The 17,749-nt window shown below is 33.3% G+C and overlaps 1 protein-coding gene and 2 long non-coding RNA genes across 4 annotated transcripts in view; 1 reads left to right on the forward strand and 2 right to left on the reverse strand.

Annotated features, from left to right (window-relative positions):
• The window catches only part of LOC129949820 (uncharacterized), an 18,836-nt gene extending 1,747 nt beyond the window's left edge, over positions 1-17,089 (forward strand). The window contains exons 1-3 of one of the 2 annotated variants that reach the window (XR_008782060.1): positions 16,661-16,715; positions 16,813-16,899; positions 16,955-17,089. This is a non-coding gene — a long non-coding RNA (uncharacterized LOC129949820). Of the gene's footprint in view, positions 1-16,660; positions 16,716-16,812; positions 16,900-16,954 lie in introns of those variants that run through there. The other variant, XR_008782059.1, reaches the window with a different exon arrangement.
• Positions 13,240-13,832, reverse strand: LOC129949819 (uncharacterized). Its single transcript, XR_008782058.1, has 2 exons — positions 13,542-13,832; positions 13,240-13,480 (listed from the first exon to the last, which is right to left on the reverse strand). It is a non-coding gene; the product is annotated as an uncharacterized LOC129949819 (long non-coding RNA).
• On the reverse strand, positions 15,459-16,765 carry LOC129949817 (uncharacterized). The gene is made up of 3 exons (XM_056061476.1): positions 16,215-16,765; positions 16,072-16,140; positions 15,459-16,008 (listed from the first exon to the last, which is right to left on the reverse strand). Exons 1-3 carry the CDS (start codon positions 16,549-16,551, stop codon positions 15,563-15,565), a joined length of 852 nt encoding a protein of 283 aa, XP_055917451.1. The 5' UTR covers positions 16,552-16,765; the 3' UTR covers positions 15,459-15,562.
• Positions 17,090-17,749: the final 660 nt, after the last annotated feature.

Below are 17,749 nucleotides of genomic sequence, written 5' to 3' on the forward strand. Positions count from 1 at the left end.
TTGTACAGTGCCTCTTTGGAACTTCGCGATAGGGTCTTATTCCCCAACTGCTTACTTAGGATAAAGAAACAGCGATTAGCAAGGATAATTCTGTGTTTGATCTCCGCGCTGATGTCATTTGCAGAATTACAAGCAGTTCCCAGATAAACAAATTCGTTTACCACATCGAAGTTATACCTGTCAATTGTCACATTTTGACCAAGTCTACGGTGTGAATCGACTCTATTTGACGACTGTAAATACTTTGTTTTTTCCTCGTTAATGTCAAGACCCATTTTCTTTGCCTCAGACTCGTCAATGCTTTCAAGAACAATATTGAAGCAGCTACATGACAGCGCATCGCCTTGTCGAAGTCCTCTGGTGGTTTCGAAGGTTTCGGTCGAGTGTCTTGCAATTTTGACGCAGCAACGAGCATTTTCCAGCGTCATCCTGATAAGTCATATCAGTGTGGTAGGGATACCAAAACTCAACACGGCACGGCATAGTTCATTCCTGTCTACACTGTCATAAGCTGCTTTAAAATCGATCAGTGTTTCGATGTTATGTTCTTAGGTCTTTTTCAGAATTTGGCGTGGAGTGAAAATTTGGTCGTTGGTAGATTTTCCAGGCCTGAAGCCACACTGGTAAAAGGCTTCAGGCGTTCACATAATACGCTGGACAAGATCTTGTACACGATGTTTAAAAGGCTATAATGCCTCTGTAGTTGGCAAAGAGAAGGCGGTCACCTTTTTTATGGATCGGGCAGATGGTGCTTAAGTTCCACTCGTCGGACATGCTTTCTTCCAACCAAATTTTAGTAACTGATGCATGCTCCTTACCAGATCTGCACAACGTACTTAAAAAGCTCCGCCTGCAGACCGTCATCGCCGGCCGTTTTGTTCGACTTCAGCCTGGTGATGGCTAAGTTGATCTCACTCTGGCCGGGTGGGTGGAATTCTAGATCGTCAACCAATTGGACGTGGCTGGCTGACTCGCTGGCGGAATAGTTGACTTCATCACAATTAAGCAGCTGGTTGAAATAATGTCTCCAGATTTTTAGCATTGACTGCGTCTCGACTAGAATGTTCCCCTCCTTATGTTTGCAGGCTCCAGGGTGGCTAGTGAATCCCGTGTTTTTTTTTACTCTTCTATAAAAGCTTCGCACCTGGTTCCTGTTAAAACATCCCTGGATCTCCTCGACTTCACGCTGCTTGGGTTTTTTTCTTTCTTATGAGCAAGCGGTTCTCATCCGTTTTCTTGTCGACCTAGAACTGGCGGGAAGATCGTGTCCACCTTTGCTGCCACAATCTGTATGCCTCCTGAGCACATTCGGAGTCAAACCAGGGGTTAATTGGTGGCGGCTGCTGTGAGAAACCTAGCACCTCTTCTGCAGCATTGATGATGGATTGTTTGCAAAGCTGCCAGTGGGTCTCTGGGCACAACTCGTCTATTCTAGGGTTTTTGGAACCTCTAGGGATACTCGGTCGGCAAAGGCACTGGCGATATCCTCCGTCTGCAGTCTTTCTACGTTAAATCTTCTCCTCGAGATTGTTGTTTCCCTAAGAACTTCCATGGACATTCGTACGCTCATTTTAGCACCCACTAGGTAGCGGTCGGAATCTATATCTATTAGAGGAGAGTCTTCCGTCAATAGCAACATGATCGATTTGGTTGCATTTTCGATCATCGGGGGACAGCCAAGTACCTTTGTGGATATCTGGGCGAGGGAATCTGGTGTTACTCAACACTATTTTATTCTCAGCTAGGAAGTCGATAAGCCTGAGTCCGTTTCCAGATGTGATGTCGTGTAGGCTATGTTTTCCGATTGACCTACCCAAGATGTCTTCTTTACCAATTTTGGCGTTAAAATCTCCCAGGAGAATTTTAACATCGTTTTTGGGGCATTGCTCATATGTTTTGACGAGGAGCTCATAGAATTCTTCTTTGGTATTGTCATCCTTCTCTTACGTCTAGGCATGTGTGCTGACAAGGCTCAGCTCAATTGTTTACCGGTCTTTTATCACAGATACTTTATACTAGAAATGGCGCCCGGGAAAAGTGAAATACAAATTTTTGTAAACTTAATCAACTTAAGGATCATTAAAATTACTACAGTTTTATCATATAAACCGAAAAAAAGAAAGAGATATAAACTGTAAGAACTATCATATACCAGACTTATATATAACTGCTTCTTAAACTAGAAATGGCGCTCGGAGAAAACCAAATATCAAATCCTAATCAAAGTCTAAAAGTCATTGGTTTTAATACAGTTTTATCGCATAACAGCCTATTAATTCTATTATATATTGGAACTGGCGCCCGGGAAAAGCTAGGTACCAATTATTTTTTAACGGGATCAACCTAAAGATTATCGGATTTACTACGATTTTTGTTTACACCGCGAGAGAGAGATAACGCTTGTCAGATAATAACGAATTGTATCCCGGAGTTTATCACTGTGCTTTTAGGGGAAAACTAAATATTAAATTTTGTAAACAGAATAAATTAAACTATCAAATTTCTTTTAAAAGACTTAACACATAAGTCTTAAACAGTTATAAAAAGTGAAAGCAATGATAGTAATATTGGCTTGTCTTACGAGATCTAGCTCCAAATTAAACCTAATGAATTGCAATAAATCATATTAAGGATCTTGGTGATCTTATTTTTCCAACTGTGATTTAAATTGGCACGTAAAATAAGTCATTAGCAAAAAGGCTTAAGTTTTGAGGTTAATTATGCGATTTCAGTAGCTGCTATATGCGTTTCTGCTTAGAATATGGATCCCTATAATGAAATTTGGTAAAACGTTTTTCTTTTAAAGAAATGGAATAAAACAAAGACGATTTGTTTTAATTGACATGAAATTGACTTCATTTGAAATTTTAATTAGAAATTTAAATATTCGACATATAATTGCCATCGCTGGCTCGGACAACATTTTTGGCCATTTATCGGCAATAACACACCCAATTTTATGTTGCAAGTTGTCATTTTTTTTAAGGCTTATCAGCGAAGACTAATAACTTCACATATCCAAACAGAAAATAGTTAAGAAAAGATAAATCGCGCGTTCTTGAAAGTCAACAGGCAGGTCCGTAATAACCAATTTGTGGAACGAGATGTGTGACATGTTGCACCATATTGTTAAAATCACAGCTGCTGCACGTCATGGTTGTTTCATTAGTAAACGAAAATGTCTATGATCATGGCTCTACAGCTGCCACGTTCACCATTGACTGTAACGTTCTGACCAGCATCGTTTTTAAAGAAGTATCGAAAAATTGTTCCACTAAACCATAAAGCACACCATACACTCCGAGATTCACTCCAAATACGGCAGTTTTGTTTTATTAACAAATCCATTCAAAACAAAAGTGAGCTTTATTACTTAACAAAATTCACGCGATCCGTGTTTCGAACAGAATAAACAGAATAATGATTTTCAAAATAATTGTCCACAATTTAAATCTGTTGTTCAGGCGTAAAACCAAACTTAAAATAAATCACTTGACAGCTGAAAAAATGGCTTCTAGTTAAAATAGTGTTGCCAACTTTAAGTTGTATACTTCTAAAAACAACATTCGTTACAAACAAAGCAACAATTTAAAAGTGATTGAAAAAACCAAGCAACTTATAAACTTATAAGGTTAGTACATAACCTTCAGGAATATTCTTTTAATATTTTGAGGCTCTGTAACGCCTTTTTTTATACGAGGGTAATAACTCTTTAATGTTAAGTATAAAGTAAATGGTTGGATTTAACCAAACTTTTGAAATAATAACATACACAGGTAAAGGCGGTTGAATAAATTGATCCTGGACGATTTTTTTTTAGTTTGTTGATTAAATTAATTAGTTGATTAACATTTTTATATTTTAATTCATCATAATCTCTAAAGAAAAACCACAAATCAGTACAAAAGAAATTTGCCTAGATAAAATAATTTAACCTTCATATACATAGAATTTTATTCGATCTTAAACACTTTCACATCTTTATTTCAAATGTCATTAAAGTACATAAATTCTATCATCCAACACCGTTATTGTGTGTCTCTTTAATCTTGATTGTCTTAAATGAAAGATTTCCTGATCATATATTTCTTCTGATTCTTTATTGTTTGCATTTTTTTTTTGTACTGACGAAGATTTGAAGAGGAATATAATCATCCAACAGATGCGTGTAATATATCCTACGAAAAGCAAAAAAAAAATAATCCAAACCATTTTATGTGTACAATAATTGTGGAAATCTCGACCTTCAGTAAATTCGCGCTCTTTAGATTGTCCATAAAGCTGTTTTTTTTTTTTAATGTTCATCATTGAAAATGTTTCTTTGAGCTTGTTTTGCTCTGAGTCTGTTCTAAAATATAGTATCTATATCTTTTTTAGTCAGCACTTACAAATATGATGCCTTATAATATAGAAGGAGGTTAACTTAATTAATAACTGACTGACCACTATGGAATGTATTTCTTCTATCATAGACCAGTGTCTACTTAATTTGGAGATTATTCGTTTCATGCTTTTTAGCAAATCTCAGAGGAAATGGTTTTTAATCAATCAAATTTTTAAAGTAGTAAGTAAGTATAAGGCTTTAATTAAAATGCTTATTTTTTGCATTAGTCTTTAAGCGTTAAGCTAAAGTTAAGATAAAGTTAAAACTGAGTACACTCAACAATATTTGACGAGTTTACAATGAGTTGTTTGAACAGAAACAGCTGATTCATTTTTAACTCTACACTTTGATTGAGATTTTGAAGTTGGAGAGATAGAATCACGACAAACTGTTGATCTTGATTGCCACAACACAACAAAGAAAACTTTAAAAGTCATATGAAGTAGATTCAAACTTCGACAGCATTTAATTTCTTTGACAGCGTAAACACGAACAAACAAAAGATTTCGTAAATTTTGACCAAGGCAACTAGTTAGTTTTCCAAGTGTTATGAATTTCAAATTCAGAACCCTCTTCACAAACATCTACATTAAGTTCATAATACAAGAACTACCAAACACATTATTTACTTCAAAACACTTCCCAGAAAAGCTACAAGTCCATTACGATTTGTTTTTTGTATTGTAGAGAGATATTACTTATAGAAAACATTAAATGGAATTGTGCAGAAAATATATAAATTATAGAGTATTAAAGTTCAGCTTTCACTTGAATGAAAAAATATGATCAGTTGTCATTTTGACATAAGTTGACTTGACTTGGTAGTTAGGAAGATTTTTCTTTACTAACTTTCCAGACAACTTTCCAATAAAGTTGCCTTAATTGGAAGGAATTTTTTGGCAGCTGGCCAATCAGATGGTAGTACCCGTGGCATGATGGTTAGTGCGTTGGACTGTCATGCAAGGGGTCTTGGGTTCAATCCCTGCCTGTGCCACCTTAATTTTAAAAAAAAATAATTTTCGCGGGTACTGCCTCTTGCGAGAAATTGACAAATCCTTCAAGAGTAATTCTTGTCATGAAAAAGTGCTATCTCAAACTAGCCGTTCGGATTCGGCCTAAAATTGTAGGTCCCTTCCATTCCTGACAACAGTACTCGCACACAGGAATGGTTGAGAGTTGTAAGTCACTAGGCCCTGGTTCACAACGGACTGTTGCGCCACCCCATTTGATTTTTGGCCAATCAGATGCTAGAAACTTGCCTTACTTTCAAGTCCCTTATGTCGCCTGAACCTGCCCAATGTTAGTGATGACTTATTTTGTTTAACTAATTCTATAAGATTTTCTTCCATTGTCACAACCAAAATAAATAGACGAATTAAAAATATGACATTGACAAACCATATGAATTTTCACAGCTCAATCGAATTTAGTGTTGAGATCTATGTAAAGTTGATGTCGATATTTCTGTGTCAATGTAATTAAAGCGATTTAAAGTAGTATTTACATGAGCGTAACAAACGAACGACGAATGAATTACAAAATGTGAGTTTATATTTGTTTGAAGACATATTTCTACACAAATTCTTAACAAAACGATAGCAATATAGTTTCTATTTGATTTATGATACATACTTTTACTTTTCAATATAATATATTAATGAATTAAAGAAAACAAATTTATTCGTCGCGAACAAAATTGTAGTTGATACGAACTGTCAAACTTTATTCGCGTTCCATATTATCCACACTCGCAACTAATAAAATAATCGCGCGTACTTAACTTAAAAAAATCATTCTTGTTTTGGTTTCGGTGGTGAATGGTGTTTGGCTGTGGCTCCTTGTCAAACTTCATTCGCGACGAATTAAAAACTCTCATGCGAAAGAAATGTCAAAATCGACGAATATTCGGTTATTCATTGGTCGCGCTCATGTGAATAGTGCTTAAAACCTGTGGCTCTACTCGTAAAAACTGTCAAATTGTTTAGCAAAAGCTGTTCAATAAGCTTAAGCTATGTTTTAAGATTTCTACTTCAAAAAATTAATGCAATCAAAACAGCAAACAAAATTTGACACCCGATGCTTAATAAATTTAAATGTCAAATGAAAATGTGTTTTGGGTTTTCGAAAACTTTTTGCCGAAAACCCGGTTTTGGGATTGGTATGAAAAGACTATTAATTTTAAACTACTATTGATCAACTTAGCTGAATGTTTTCATTGAATCAAACTTGCCTTATTGTTTTTTGTTGACAATCGAAATCGAAATTTAATCTAATTTTAAATTTAAAATAATTTAATTTGTGTGTTAACCAATAACCAAATTAAACACGTCTTTAACTAAACTGTGCTCTATTACATTATTTACTACATTTGTTGCCAAGCAGACAGCTACTGTCAAAATGACATTCCCCACTTCGGGATGCTAAAGTAGTATTCACATGAGCGCGACCAACGAACGACGAATGAATTACAAAATGTGAGTTTATATACGTTTGAAGACATATTTCCACACAAATTCTTAACAAAACGATAGCAATATAGTTTCTATTTGATTTATGATACATACTTTTACTTTTCAATATAATATATTAATAAATTTAAGAAAACAAATTTATTCGTCGCGAAAAAAATTATAGTTGATACGAACTTTCAAACTTTATTCGCGTTCCACATAATCCACACTCGCAACGAATAAAATAATCGCGCGTACTTAACCTAAAAAATCATTCTTATTTTGGTTTCGGTGGTGAATGGTGTTCGGCTGTGGCTTCATTCGCGACGAATTAAAAACTCTCATGTGAAAGAAACGTCAAAATCGACGAATATTCGTTCATTCGTTGGTCGTTGGTCGTGCTCATGTGAAAAGTACTTAACAGATACGTATCCGAATCCAAAAAAAATATGTGGTGACCTTGTTTTGGGTGACTTAAATTTGGGTGGTGTTTTAACTTGTGGTGGTGTTTCTGGTAGTGGTATGTTTTCGCTGGAATATAAAATATGATTTCGGTCAACATAAATTTATTTTGAATAGAAAAATAAATTTACATTTCATATGAGTGAATTGCATCGCTATCAAATCCTGCATTATCTAATTGGAACTCCACTGACGACATTTCAATGTCGATCTCAGAAGGTTATTTCTTAGCCGATTCCATTGCTCTCTTATTTGTTTGGCTGTAAAGCAATAGCCAGAGGCATTGGAAATTTCCTGAATGCTCTGCCAAGCTTTAAATTTAGCTTTGAGTGTTTTTCAATTGTTGATTTTACTCTCTGCACTGTCATAGAAAACGGGTTCACTGCTTCACCAGCAACTCCTTCATTGCTGGTGTCCAGTTAACGGACCTACTTCGCTTTGTTGCTAAAAACTGTCAGAATGACAGCACGAAAATGACGTTTACACTTAATCAAGAAGTTAAACAAGCGTTTCTCTACTCCAAAATTTAGAGTAACGTTTAGCGTTAAGCTGACTATTAAATTGATTATTCGTATAATTCATTATTTAGAGTCCACTTAAATATTTAAGCCGTCACTAAATTTGATTATTGGTAAGGCCCAGTGACCATAGGTAAACAATTTGTCAAGTTTATATATTTTAAATGTTGCCGAGCACTCAAAAGAGATTTTAAACCAATCGGCAGATGAACAGAGTATATATCAAGCTATCTCTATTCTATTCCAAGAAAGTCCCGTATCGACTTTCTTAACTTTTCTTGGTGTTTCCAAGAGATTTTGTTAAAAATTTGATCCATGTTTTAACCCTAGAAAGATAACCATATTTCATAGCCCATAAGTAATACACATGATTTATACGTCAATTCGACGTAGGTTATCTTTCTAGGGTTAAGGACCATTTTCCCAATATTTAATGATCAGTGTTCACAAAAACTCCTGGTTTAATATATTTCTTAACCATTTTTAAGGCTTTGGGATATTTTGATTGTATCAGTGCAAACACTTCGAAATCATTTTTCATGACAAGAATTACTCTTAAAGGATTTGTCAATTCCTTGCAAGAGGCAGTACCCGTGAAAAAAACTTTGGATGACACAGGCAGGGATTGAACACAAAACCTCTTGCATGACTGTCCAACGCATTAACCATCATGCCACGGGTACTAAATGAAAAAAATATTTAAAAAAATAAACACTTAACTTAAATTGAAAACGGATTAAATCCAAATTTTATTTAACTACTGCCAAAAGAGTCTTTTCTCGTCGATAGTTGAGAACTCTGAAATATAAACAGACCTCATTTAGTTTAATATGTGACATTTTGTCGTTTTGTTTACAAGCGAACACCGAACCTCTTTGTAATCCACTGTATACTCGTATGTTCGTTCCGTCATGCTCGATGTTCTATCCGGTATTGAAGATAGGGTAGTTTACTTAATTTGAATTATTTTTCGATGGGGGTTGTGAATTTTAGTTTTTCAAGTGGTTTCTTGAGTACCTACTTCAAAAATTATGTTTTGCTTTCTATTGTTAATTCATCTTGCCTCAGTTGCCTGGGATGCTATAAAATTCTATATCATATGTATTCACAAACCATATTGTGTATCTGGAAATTCCCCTTATTTTTTTTTGTTTAAAATAGGAAATAAACTGATTTTATTTTTAAAGTGAAAATCAATACAAATTAAAATATTCATTCGATTCCGTTGAACTTTCAAGTATTGTAAAGTATACTAGGTACATATTAAGTGTTGCCATATGTGTGTTTTCAATGTTAAAAAATATTTTTAATACGTCTCGTTCACTTCTATAAAAAAGTTTAAAGCTATCATCAGCAAAAATTTTAAAGCTATAACAGCAAATATTTTCCAACAAACTTGATCATTTGAGGTTAGAGTTGATCATTGAAAGTAAAACTGTCAGATGGGAATGCAAAGAAAATGAACGCTTTTAGTGAGGCGCCAGTTATAGCTATCATTGGTTTTCATCATTGACAAGGAACATTTAAATTTTTTTGACAGGTTCTGTCATTAAAAATTTCTGTCATTGAAATAAATCAAGTGAATTGTATTTGTTTGTTTTTCAAGTGTTCTCAATTAATTGATTGCAACAAATATTAGAAAATAAAAAAGTGTTTTTAAAAAATTATGTATGTACAAAAAAGAAGGAAATTATTGTTGCTTTTGACAATATACCATGCATTAAAAATAGAAAAAGTTACAGTTTCCGAAGACGAATTTACCAAGTACATCCTTTATATCGTGCCCGAAAACTTCACGGAGAATATTTTACATTGTTTCAGCGTTTAGAACAATGCCCAATGAAATTTTACGAATATTTGCGCATGGCTAAAGAACAATTTTACTTCATTTTAAATGAAATCCAAAATGATATTTCACCAAAGAATAATCTTTTCCGAAAAACGATGGACTTTATAAGCTCAAAGGAAAAACTTTGCCTCACACTACGGTAAAACAAATTGTACGCATATTTTATTTAAGAATATTTAATTGCTTGATTTACTTAAAGATTCCTTGCTACTGAAGACAGTTTTGCTGATTTATCATTCCGATTTTTGATGGGAAAAATATTTATAAATAAATAAATAAATTGGGTGGTGCAACAGTCCGTTGTGAACCAGGGCCTAGTGACTTACAACTCTCAACCATTCCTGTGTGCGAGTACTGTTGTGAGGAATGGAAGGGACCTACAATTTTAGGCCGAATCCGAACGGCTAATTTGACAAAGCACTTGATGGGAAAAATAACTGTTCGAAACTGAATCATTCAAACAATTTCTTCTATCAATGTGTCAGAATCTGAAGAAATGACAAAATATCGCGGATGGCTTTTTAAAAACCTGGAACTTTCCAAATTGCTTAGGAGCAGTTGATGGCAAGCATATAAGAATGTTCGCTCCACGAAACTCAGGAAGCTTCAATTTTAACTATAAAAAGTGTTTTTTGACAATCGTCATGGCTTTATAGTGGACGCAAATTACAGATTTGTAATGGTTAGCATTGGAGCTCATGGGTCAAATTCAGATTCAACAGTATTTTCATCTATTAAAAAAAAAATTGTACATACACTGTATCAAAAAATTGTACATACAGCAGTATATATTAGATATGTAACATGATTTTTTGGCTAAATGTAAGTTATACAATTTATTTCCACTCAAATCATGTTCTTATGAATGAGTATATTTTTTTTGTGTAAAGACAACAAAAATTCAATGTCACGTTATTTGAAAAAAAACTCAAAATGTGCTTGCACTTAAAATTTAACTCAATTAATTGCACATACACTTATTTTCAAGTCGCATTGTTTAGAAGTAACAGTAAATATTCTCCGTTTTAATTGCTTTTATGAAGTGTTGGAGTTTTTCTGATGTTTAAAGTCTCAATTAAAGCGTAAAAGTGAGGTCGTTTGGATGATTATTTAAAATTAAAAAAAAAATGGAAAAAAATCATAAAAAAGTTCCTGTGGATATTAAAAAATTAAAAGAAGATGGAAAAAGCTATGCAGAAATAGCAAAAATTGTTGAAAGGCCTCGACCCACAGTTCAATCTGTGGTAAGTCATTACAAAAAAAATAATTCGTATGAGATTGCTGCTGGAAGAGGCAGGAAAAAAATTCTGTCAACAAGAACCGAACGGATTATTGAGAGGATGGTCAAGGCGGATCCAAAAATGTCGGCACCACAAATCGCTACACGTCTCGAGGAATCAGGACACCCAAAAGTAAATCCCCAAACCATAAGGAACTTGTTGCATACTAAAGGATACAGAGGTTGTGTTTCTCGTAAAAAGCCGTTTATTTCAAAGAAGAATGCACTGAAGCGCTTAGAGTATGCCAAAGAATACATCAACCGACCTGATGTGTTTTGGGAGGAGGTACTCTTCGTGGATGAAAGTAAGTACAATATTTTTGGTTCTGATGGGCGACGTTTTGTTTGGCGTAAACCTAACACCTCAATGAAGAAAGCTAATTTAACACAGACTGTAAAACATGGAGGTGGAAATGTTATGGTTTGGGGCGTTATGGCGGCGAATGGGGTTGGTAATCTAGTTTTTGTTGAAAATACTATGGATAAGTTCCAATACTTATCAATTTTAAAAAATAATTTAAAAGACAGCGCAGAAAAGTTGGGTCTAGGTAACAGATTTATGCTCGTCCAAGATAACGACCCCAAACATAACTCCCAGCTAGTAAGAACTTGGCTGCTTTACAATTGTAAAGCAACTCTACCACATCCTCCCCAATCCCCTGATCACAATCCAATTGAGCATCTGTGGGATTTATTGGAAAAGAAAGTCCGAAAACACCACATAACCAACCGAGAGGAGCTAAAACAAGTGCTTCAGAATGAGTGGCATAAAATATCTGCTGAAGAAACCAAAACGTTGGTAACATCTATGAAAAATCGTTTACGAGAGGTTATCCAAGCAAAAGGATATCATACGAGATATTAATATTTAGTTTTAATTGTACAAATTTAATTTTTGTATAATGTATGTACAATTTTTTGAGTTAAATTTATGGATTGGAATTTTGTTTTGTTCGTTTTTTTTTAATAAAATCAATAACTAACTGTTTAAGTTTTTTTTTGTGCACATATAAAGATGAACAATATATCTAATGTTTTCGTTTTCTTCATTTATTGCTACTTAATAATATATGGATTATTATTAACAAAATAACGTGCTGTATGTGCAATTTTTTGATGCAGTGTAGGTACAAATTAATTACGTTGTTGATTTCAGACATTCCAGGCCTAGAAGAATAGTAGAGAACACATTTGGAATCCTTGCCCATACTTGGAGAATTCTTTTAAAACCCCTCGGGGTACAACCATCAGTTGCGAAGCCTTTGATATTGTGCTGTTGCATTTGCAACTATTTGCAAGCCAAACCCACAGACCACGAGCATTGCGACTTGCCACTTGTTGATCATGAAACAAAGATGCAACAACCAACTTCAAATGCTGTTAACATTAGAAATAAATTTGCCAACTGGATGGTTAATGAAGGAAACGTAGAGTTTCAATACCACAAAGTTGTCTAAAAACGAAAAATTTAATCCTTTGCATATATGAAAATTATAAAACATACCTTTTTAACTCCATTAATTTTTTTTTCTTAATATCTTATAACTAGTGACATAAATAATAGGAACATCATTTTTTTTAAGCCTAACTTACATTTTTAAAAAATATTTTTTTTTCATCTTAAAACTAGTAACCCAAAATTAGGAACTTCATTTTTTATAAATTATTTACATATACAAATAAAAAAAATCACTTCTTGAGAAAAACTCAAAAATATCACAAGGCTTCAGCTATTGCTCATCTTCCAGAAGCTCTTTAGCCAACAAGTCTAACATTTTTCTCTGAAAATTAATTTGTCGTAGTTGGTTGAAATGTTCCACTTGCTGAGCAATGCTCTGGAAAAATATCTCCATCGGCTTCTTCTTTTCGATGTTTTCGATCGCTGTTAGGACCCGCTCAATCGGTTCACCCGAGTAGCATCAGAGTATCGCTTCCTCAAATTTCTTTTTTTAGAGGTCGAAGCTTCGGAATTCGAAGGACCTGGCATTTCCAATGGTGCTTGGGAACACAGGGTCTCATCATGGCCGCCAACAATGTCTATAATTTCTTCGAGTGCGTTCACCTCAACCTGACTTGTATCCTCGCTGTAGTTCCCACAGTCACTTTAAAACAAAAAAAATAATATATGAAAACATCAAAGAAGTGAATAAACAAAACATACATAAGGAATAAGGAACCGCAAGCTTTGGAAATTGACAAATTTTATACTGCCCTGAACCACTCGGAACATAGCTTTCTAGCTTGAAGTAGCTTCGGAACGAATCCCTCAGAGAACTCCATTTCTATATAAATATAATGGGCGTTTTTCTTTTTTAGTTCAGAGCTGAGCTCTGAGCATACTCTGAGCGAACAGAGTAGAGTAGAGTAGAGTTCTGAGCAGAGTATGTTCAGAGCTCTCTGATTTAATTATGAAACAACTTGAGCACTAAACTGTCATTTTTTGGTATATAGTTTTTTTTATGTTAGTTTGAAGGCGTTCAAAATTCTCCTTAATCAAATTAATCAGAAAAACAGTCATATCGTTGGTCCATTTGACGCCTGAAATAAATTTGATTCATAAAAATGCTATATGCAATTAGTTTTTCCAAAATTATCTTACCTTCTACACCAGAGCAACCAGCCTCTTCCGCCATTTTTATTGTTTTGATGATGATTTTTTTTTATTTCCCGGCTTTCAGATATCAAATTGTTTGTGCTCAGCATTTTACTCCGTTTACTCTGTTATTTTATTCTGAGCTCACAGAGCGCGCTCTGAACATGTTCAGAACTAAAAAAGAAACACGAATTTGAAGCTCTGAACGCTCAGAGCTCAAAAAGAAACACAATTATTTTTTTGACAGTTCGAGCTCTGCTCTGAACTAAAAAAGAAAAACGCCCAATATATATTGACTATTTATATTCAAGTATTAGTCAAATGTGCTAACCTGATTTGCCCAGAATACAGGATATGTCCTCCAATGCAGCCTGCCTTCGATGTTTATTGCTGAATCAAATATGATTCTTCACTTCCATTATAAGTTTTGCCTCGAACTCCTTGTTTTCCTGCTTTCTTATTTTTTTCTGTATTTGGTTCATTTGTCTGAAAAATAAGATTTAAATGTTAAATTTTTTAACAATACACTTTATCAAATCAAATCATATTCACTCTCTATATATTTTGTTTTTAATAAATTATCTCCGACCGTCAACAAAAAACAAAATAAACAAACCAGCAAAGTTTTTCCTGGTTGAAATGCAGCCGAAAAACTATTTCTGACAGAAATCTGTCATTGGAATTGAGTGAAATTGAAACACAAATCATTGGAACGATTCGTTCCATTTTTGGACATAAAAGAATCAACTGTTCAGAAAAATGAACTTCCGCCCGGAAAATAGAAAATACATTTTTAGAAAAAAATAAATGTGCAACCAAATTTTTTTTATAAAAAAAACTTCTGTGTGTGATTTCCGATCGATTGATACATATATACATAATTTTCATTTCTAATCAAAGGGAAAGACCGTCAAATAACGATTCAAACATTTTTCCGGATCGATTTCAAGATAGCTATAACTGGCACCTAAAACGATTTTGTTCCGAATTACAAGGGCTACTTATGGCTATCATTGGTTTTCATAGTTGAAATCAGAGATGGCAGAAATGCAATTGTTTTTGATTTACTACATTTGTTACGTCTGCTACATAAATGAGGTAGTTAATGTAGTTAAATGTAGTTAACGTAGTTAAATGTAGCAGACGTAGCGGTAGACGTCAAAACGTAGTTTGAAATGTCCATTCAACCACTAAATTGCATCGAAAAGATAACTGTGAAGGTGTGAAAAACTAACTCTCGGAAATTCGGAACAGGCTTAACCAAGGACATTCCAAAAAATTGATAGATATCATATACACTATATTCTTAAAATGAACGACAAAAATAAAACAGATGATTGTTAATTTTGCATTTTTCTTTCATAAAAAATCGAATTCCTTGATTTAGTTCATTTACGCAATATATTTGGGTCTTATGTATAGTTCAGTGTTTTTCAATTGTTAGTCGTTACTTATTCACTCGTTTTTTAAAATTCTTTTTGAAATTTAACGTTTTTTGTGAAGGTAGCACACGTAACAAATTTAGGGTAGGAAATGAAACAAATCAAACGTGTAGTTTATCCAATTAACAACACGTAGTTTACCGAGTAGATTACCTGACGTAATCTACTCTGCCATCTCTAGTTGAAATCCATCACAGGAATTTTCTTGACAGGTCGGTTGAAAATTTCCGTCATTGGGAAATATTGAAATCCACTTTAAATTTTTGATGACATAAATCTGTGATTCGAATTGTTTCAAATAGAAACACATATTATTATTATTATTGTATAATAATTTGACATTTAGTTAAAATCACATCAACCAAACATCAAATTATTCACCGTTTCATGATTTATTTAAAATCTCTTGCCTCAAATGTTAGATTATTTGTTTTTGAAATGCAATCTTATTACAAAAACTAGATAGAAACTTAAAATATATTTTTCTTGTGACGAAAATTGTTACAACATGACACTTCTTAGACAAAAATTAAGTACACAAATTAATAACCCTTAAATCTAAACTTCTTATAATAAATTAAAAAGTTATTTCCGTAAATTTCCTTCATGAGTTCGTTTCAAAATCATTAATTTGTATTCATTCAATTTCTCCTTAGATCTAGCAGCAGATTCTTGTGCTTTATACATTTTTGTTTGAGAAATCAAAGCAATACGTCTTAGTTTCTCCATTGACATTTTCTCATAATCATCATCATCCATATAATCATCACGTTCATCGTCATCGTCGTCATCATCATCATCATCAACGTTATGAATATCATTGAATTGTTCTTCTTTTTCGTCTGTTGGTGGTTCTGTTGTTTCTGGTCGATCTACTTCAATTTTCCAATGAGGTGCATTTGAGACATCTGAAACACTTTCAATATCATTTACTTCAGGTTCAATTTTAGTTTTGAATTCTGTTGGTGATGGTGGTGTTGTTGGTGATTTTTGTTGATTTGTTTTATAAGAATAATAATCTGTTGAATTACCTAGAAAAGAAGAAAGTTGTTTAATTTTTTGATAAACTAAATTGTTTCTTAAATTCAACATACAGGAAATATTTTCGGGATTGAATGCATTTTGAAAAGTACTTGTCTCCGTGTTTTCAGTTTCATCACCAACTGTAAAAAAAATGTTTTTTTTTGTTGAATTTCAACAGCTTTTTTGACAGTTAAAAAATATCATTCAAACTTACATTGCAATGGAAAATGATCAACCCCTGTCCACAATTTCAAAAACAATCTCTCCCAATCATGATATTTAACGGTTTTTGCACCAAGTAAATGTCGAGCGTTTTTATCCTTTAACCTAGCTTTCATATTGTTGATTTTTCGTGAAATTTGTTTAATTGTCAAATTTGTTTTACATTTCTCATTAAAAGTATGAGTTAATGCATAACGAGCATATTCTTGCCGGGCACGTTCTGACTTTGTAATTGGCCTTTGGAACATATTCGGGTAGTTAGATAAAATTTGAACAAAGAATGCATTTTCAGATAATTCTTTTACGCTATAATCGGCATTTTTACTCATTTTGGTCGATTATAATAAATTTGTTTAAAGATACCAAAAAAAACACGATGGCAACACTGATACAACCAATATACAAAAGAGTACTTGAGTTGATTATATCTAAATATTAAACTCTTCTCTAACGAACTTGACTTGACGTTTCTTTTATTTTCTCAACAAACAAAGTAACGGTTTTAATTCGGTTTTAATGAAATGAAATATAATTTTCTTTAATAATTCGAAATAAATTAAATTAAATGAGATCTTTTCTTATAATTTTAGAGTATTCGGATGAAAATGTGAGAGGAATTGTTACGAGGGTTTAATAAATACTGAGCACTATGGTGGCATAAAACGTAGAACGCAAATGTAAGATTTTTCAAGTATCGAACAAACACTTGAGATTTTGGTTCGTCATACTTAGGTTTGATGTGTTGTTGGATACAACTTCAAGTATTGTCAACAAAACTCAGGGGCAGGCTAGGCGGCTGTTTACAGTGGGTTACAAAAATATTACAAGCAATTAATGTCAGCTTTGTTTTATGTGTAAAGTAAAAAAATCATTTAATGTTCTTAAATAAAAAGCAAGGCGACTATGAAAATACTATCTGCATTCATGATTAATAAAAAGGATGAAAAAGATGTATTAATTAATTAATTGATGAAAGTTTATCCCTTAAGTTAAGTTATATTTCGTCGGTTGACAGGTAAAGTTCAGTATGTGCGTATAGAGTGTATTGGAGATAATGAGGTATCAACGAATAATTTTAGTTTAAAATTCTATTTAATAAGTTTTCAATAAAGTTCACAGTTAAGAAAGTAGAGTAAGGTTTTATAATTGTGATAGACCTTAACTTTTCGAGTTAAATGCAATAATCTTTAAGAAAGTACCAACAAACTCATATAATGACTTTTTCTTGCCGGATTGGTAGCCGCGCATAGATTTAAAATGAATACAAAATCTTTCGAATATTGATTAACGTTGATATTTTATTGAGATAAGTTTAAGGAAATAACTATATTAACATTAACAATATAAAAGGAAATACACTTTATTAACTTCCCACAGGAAGTTATTGTAATGGGTCAGATTTGTCAAATTGAAAATTTTGACATTTCTCGACGTTTCAAGGTCCTTAGAGTCGAAATAAAAGATTTTTAGAAAGATGTCTGTGCGTGCGTGTGTGTTCGTACGTTCGTACGTTCGTCTTCCATAGCT

Source organism: Eupeodes corollae, chromosome 3, assembly GCF_945859685.1.
Source record: "Eupeodes corollae chromosome 3, idEupCoro1.1, whole genome shotgun sequence".
Lineage (NCBI taxonomy): Eukaryota > Metazoa > Arthropoda > Insecta > Diptera > Syrphidae > Eupeodes > Eupeodes corollae.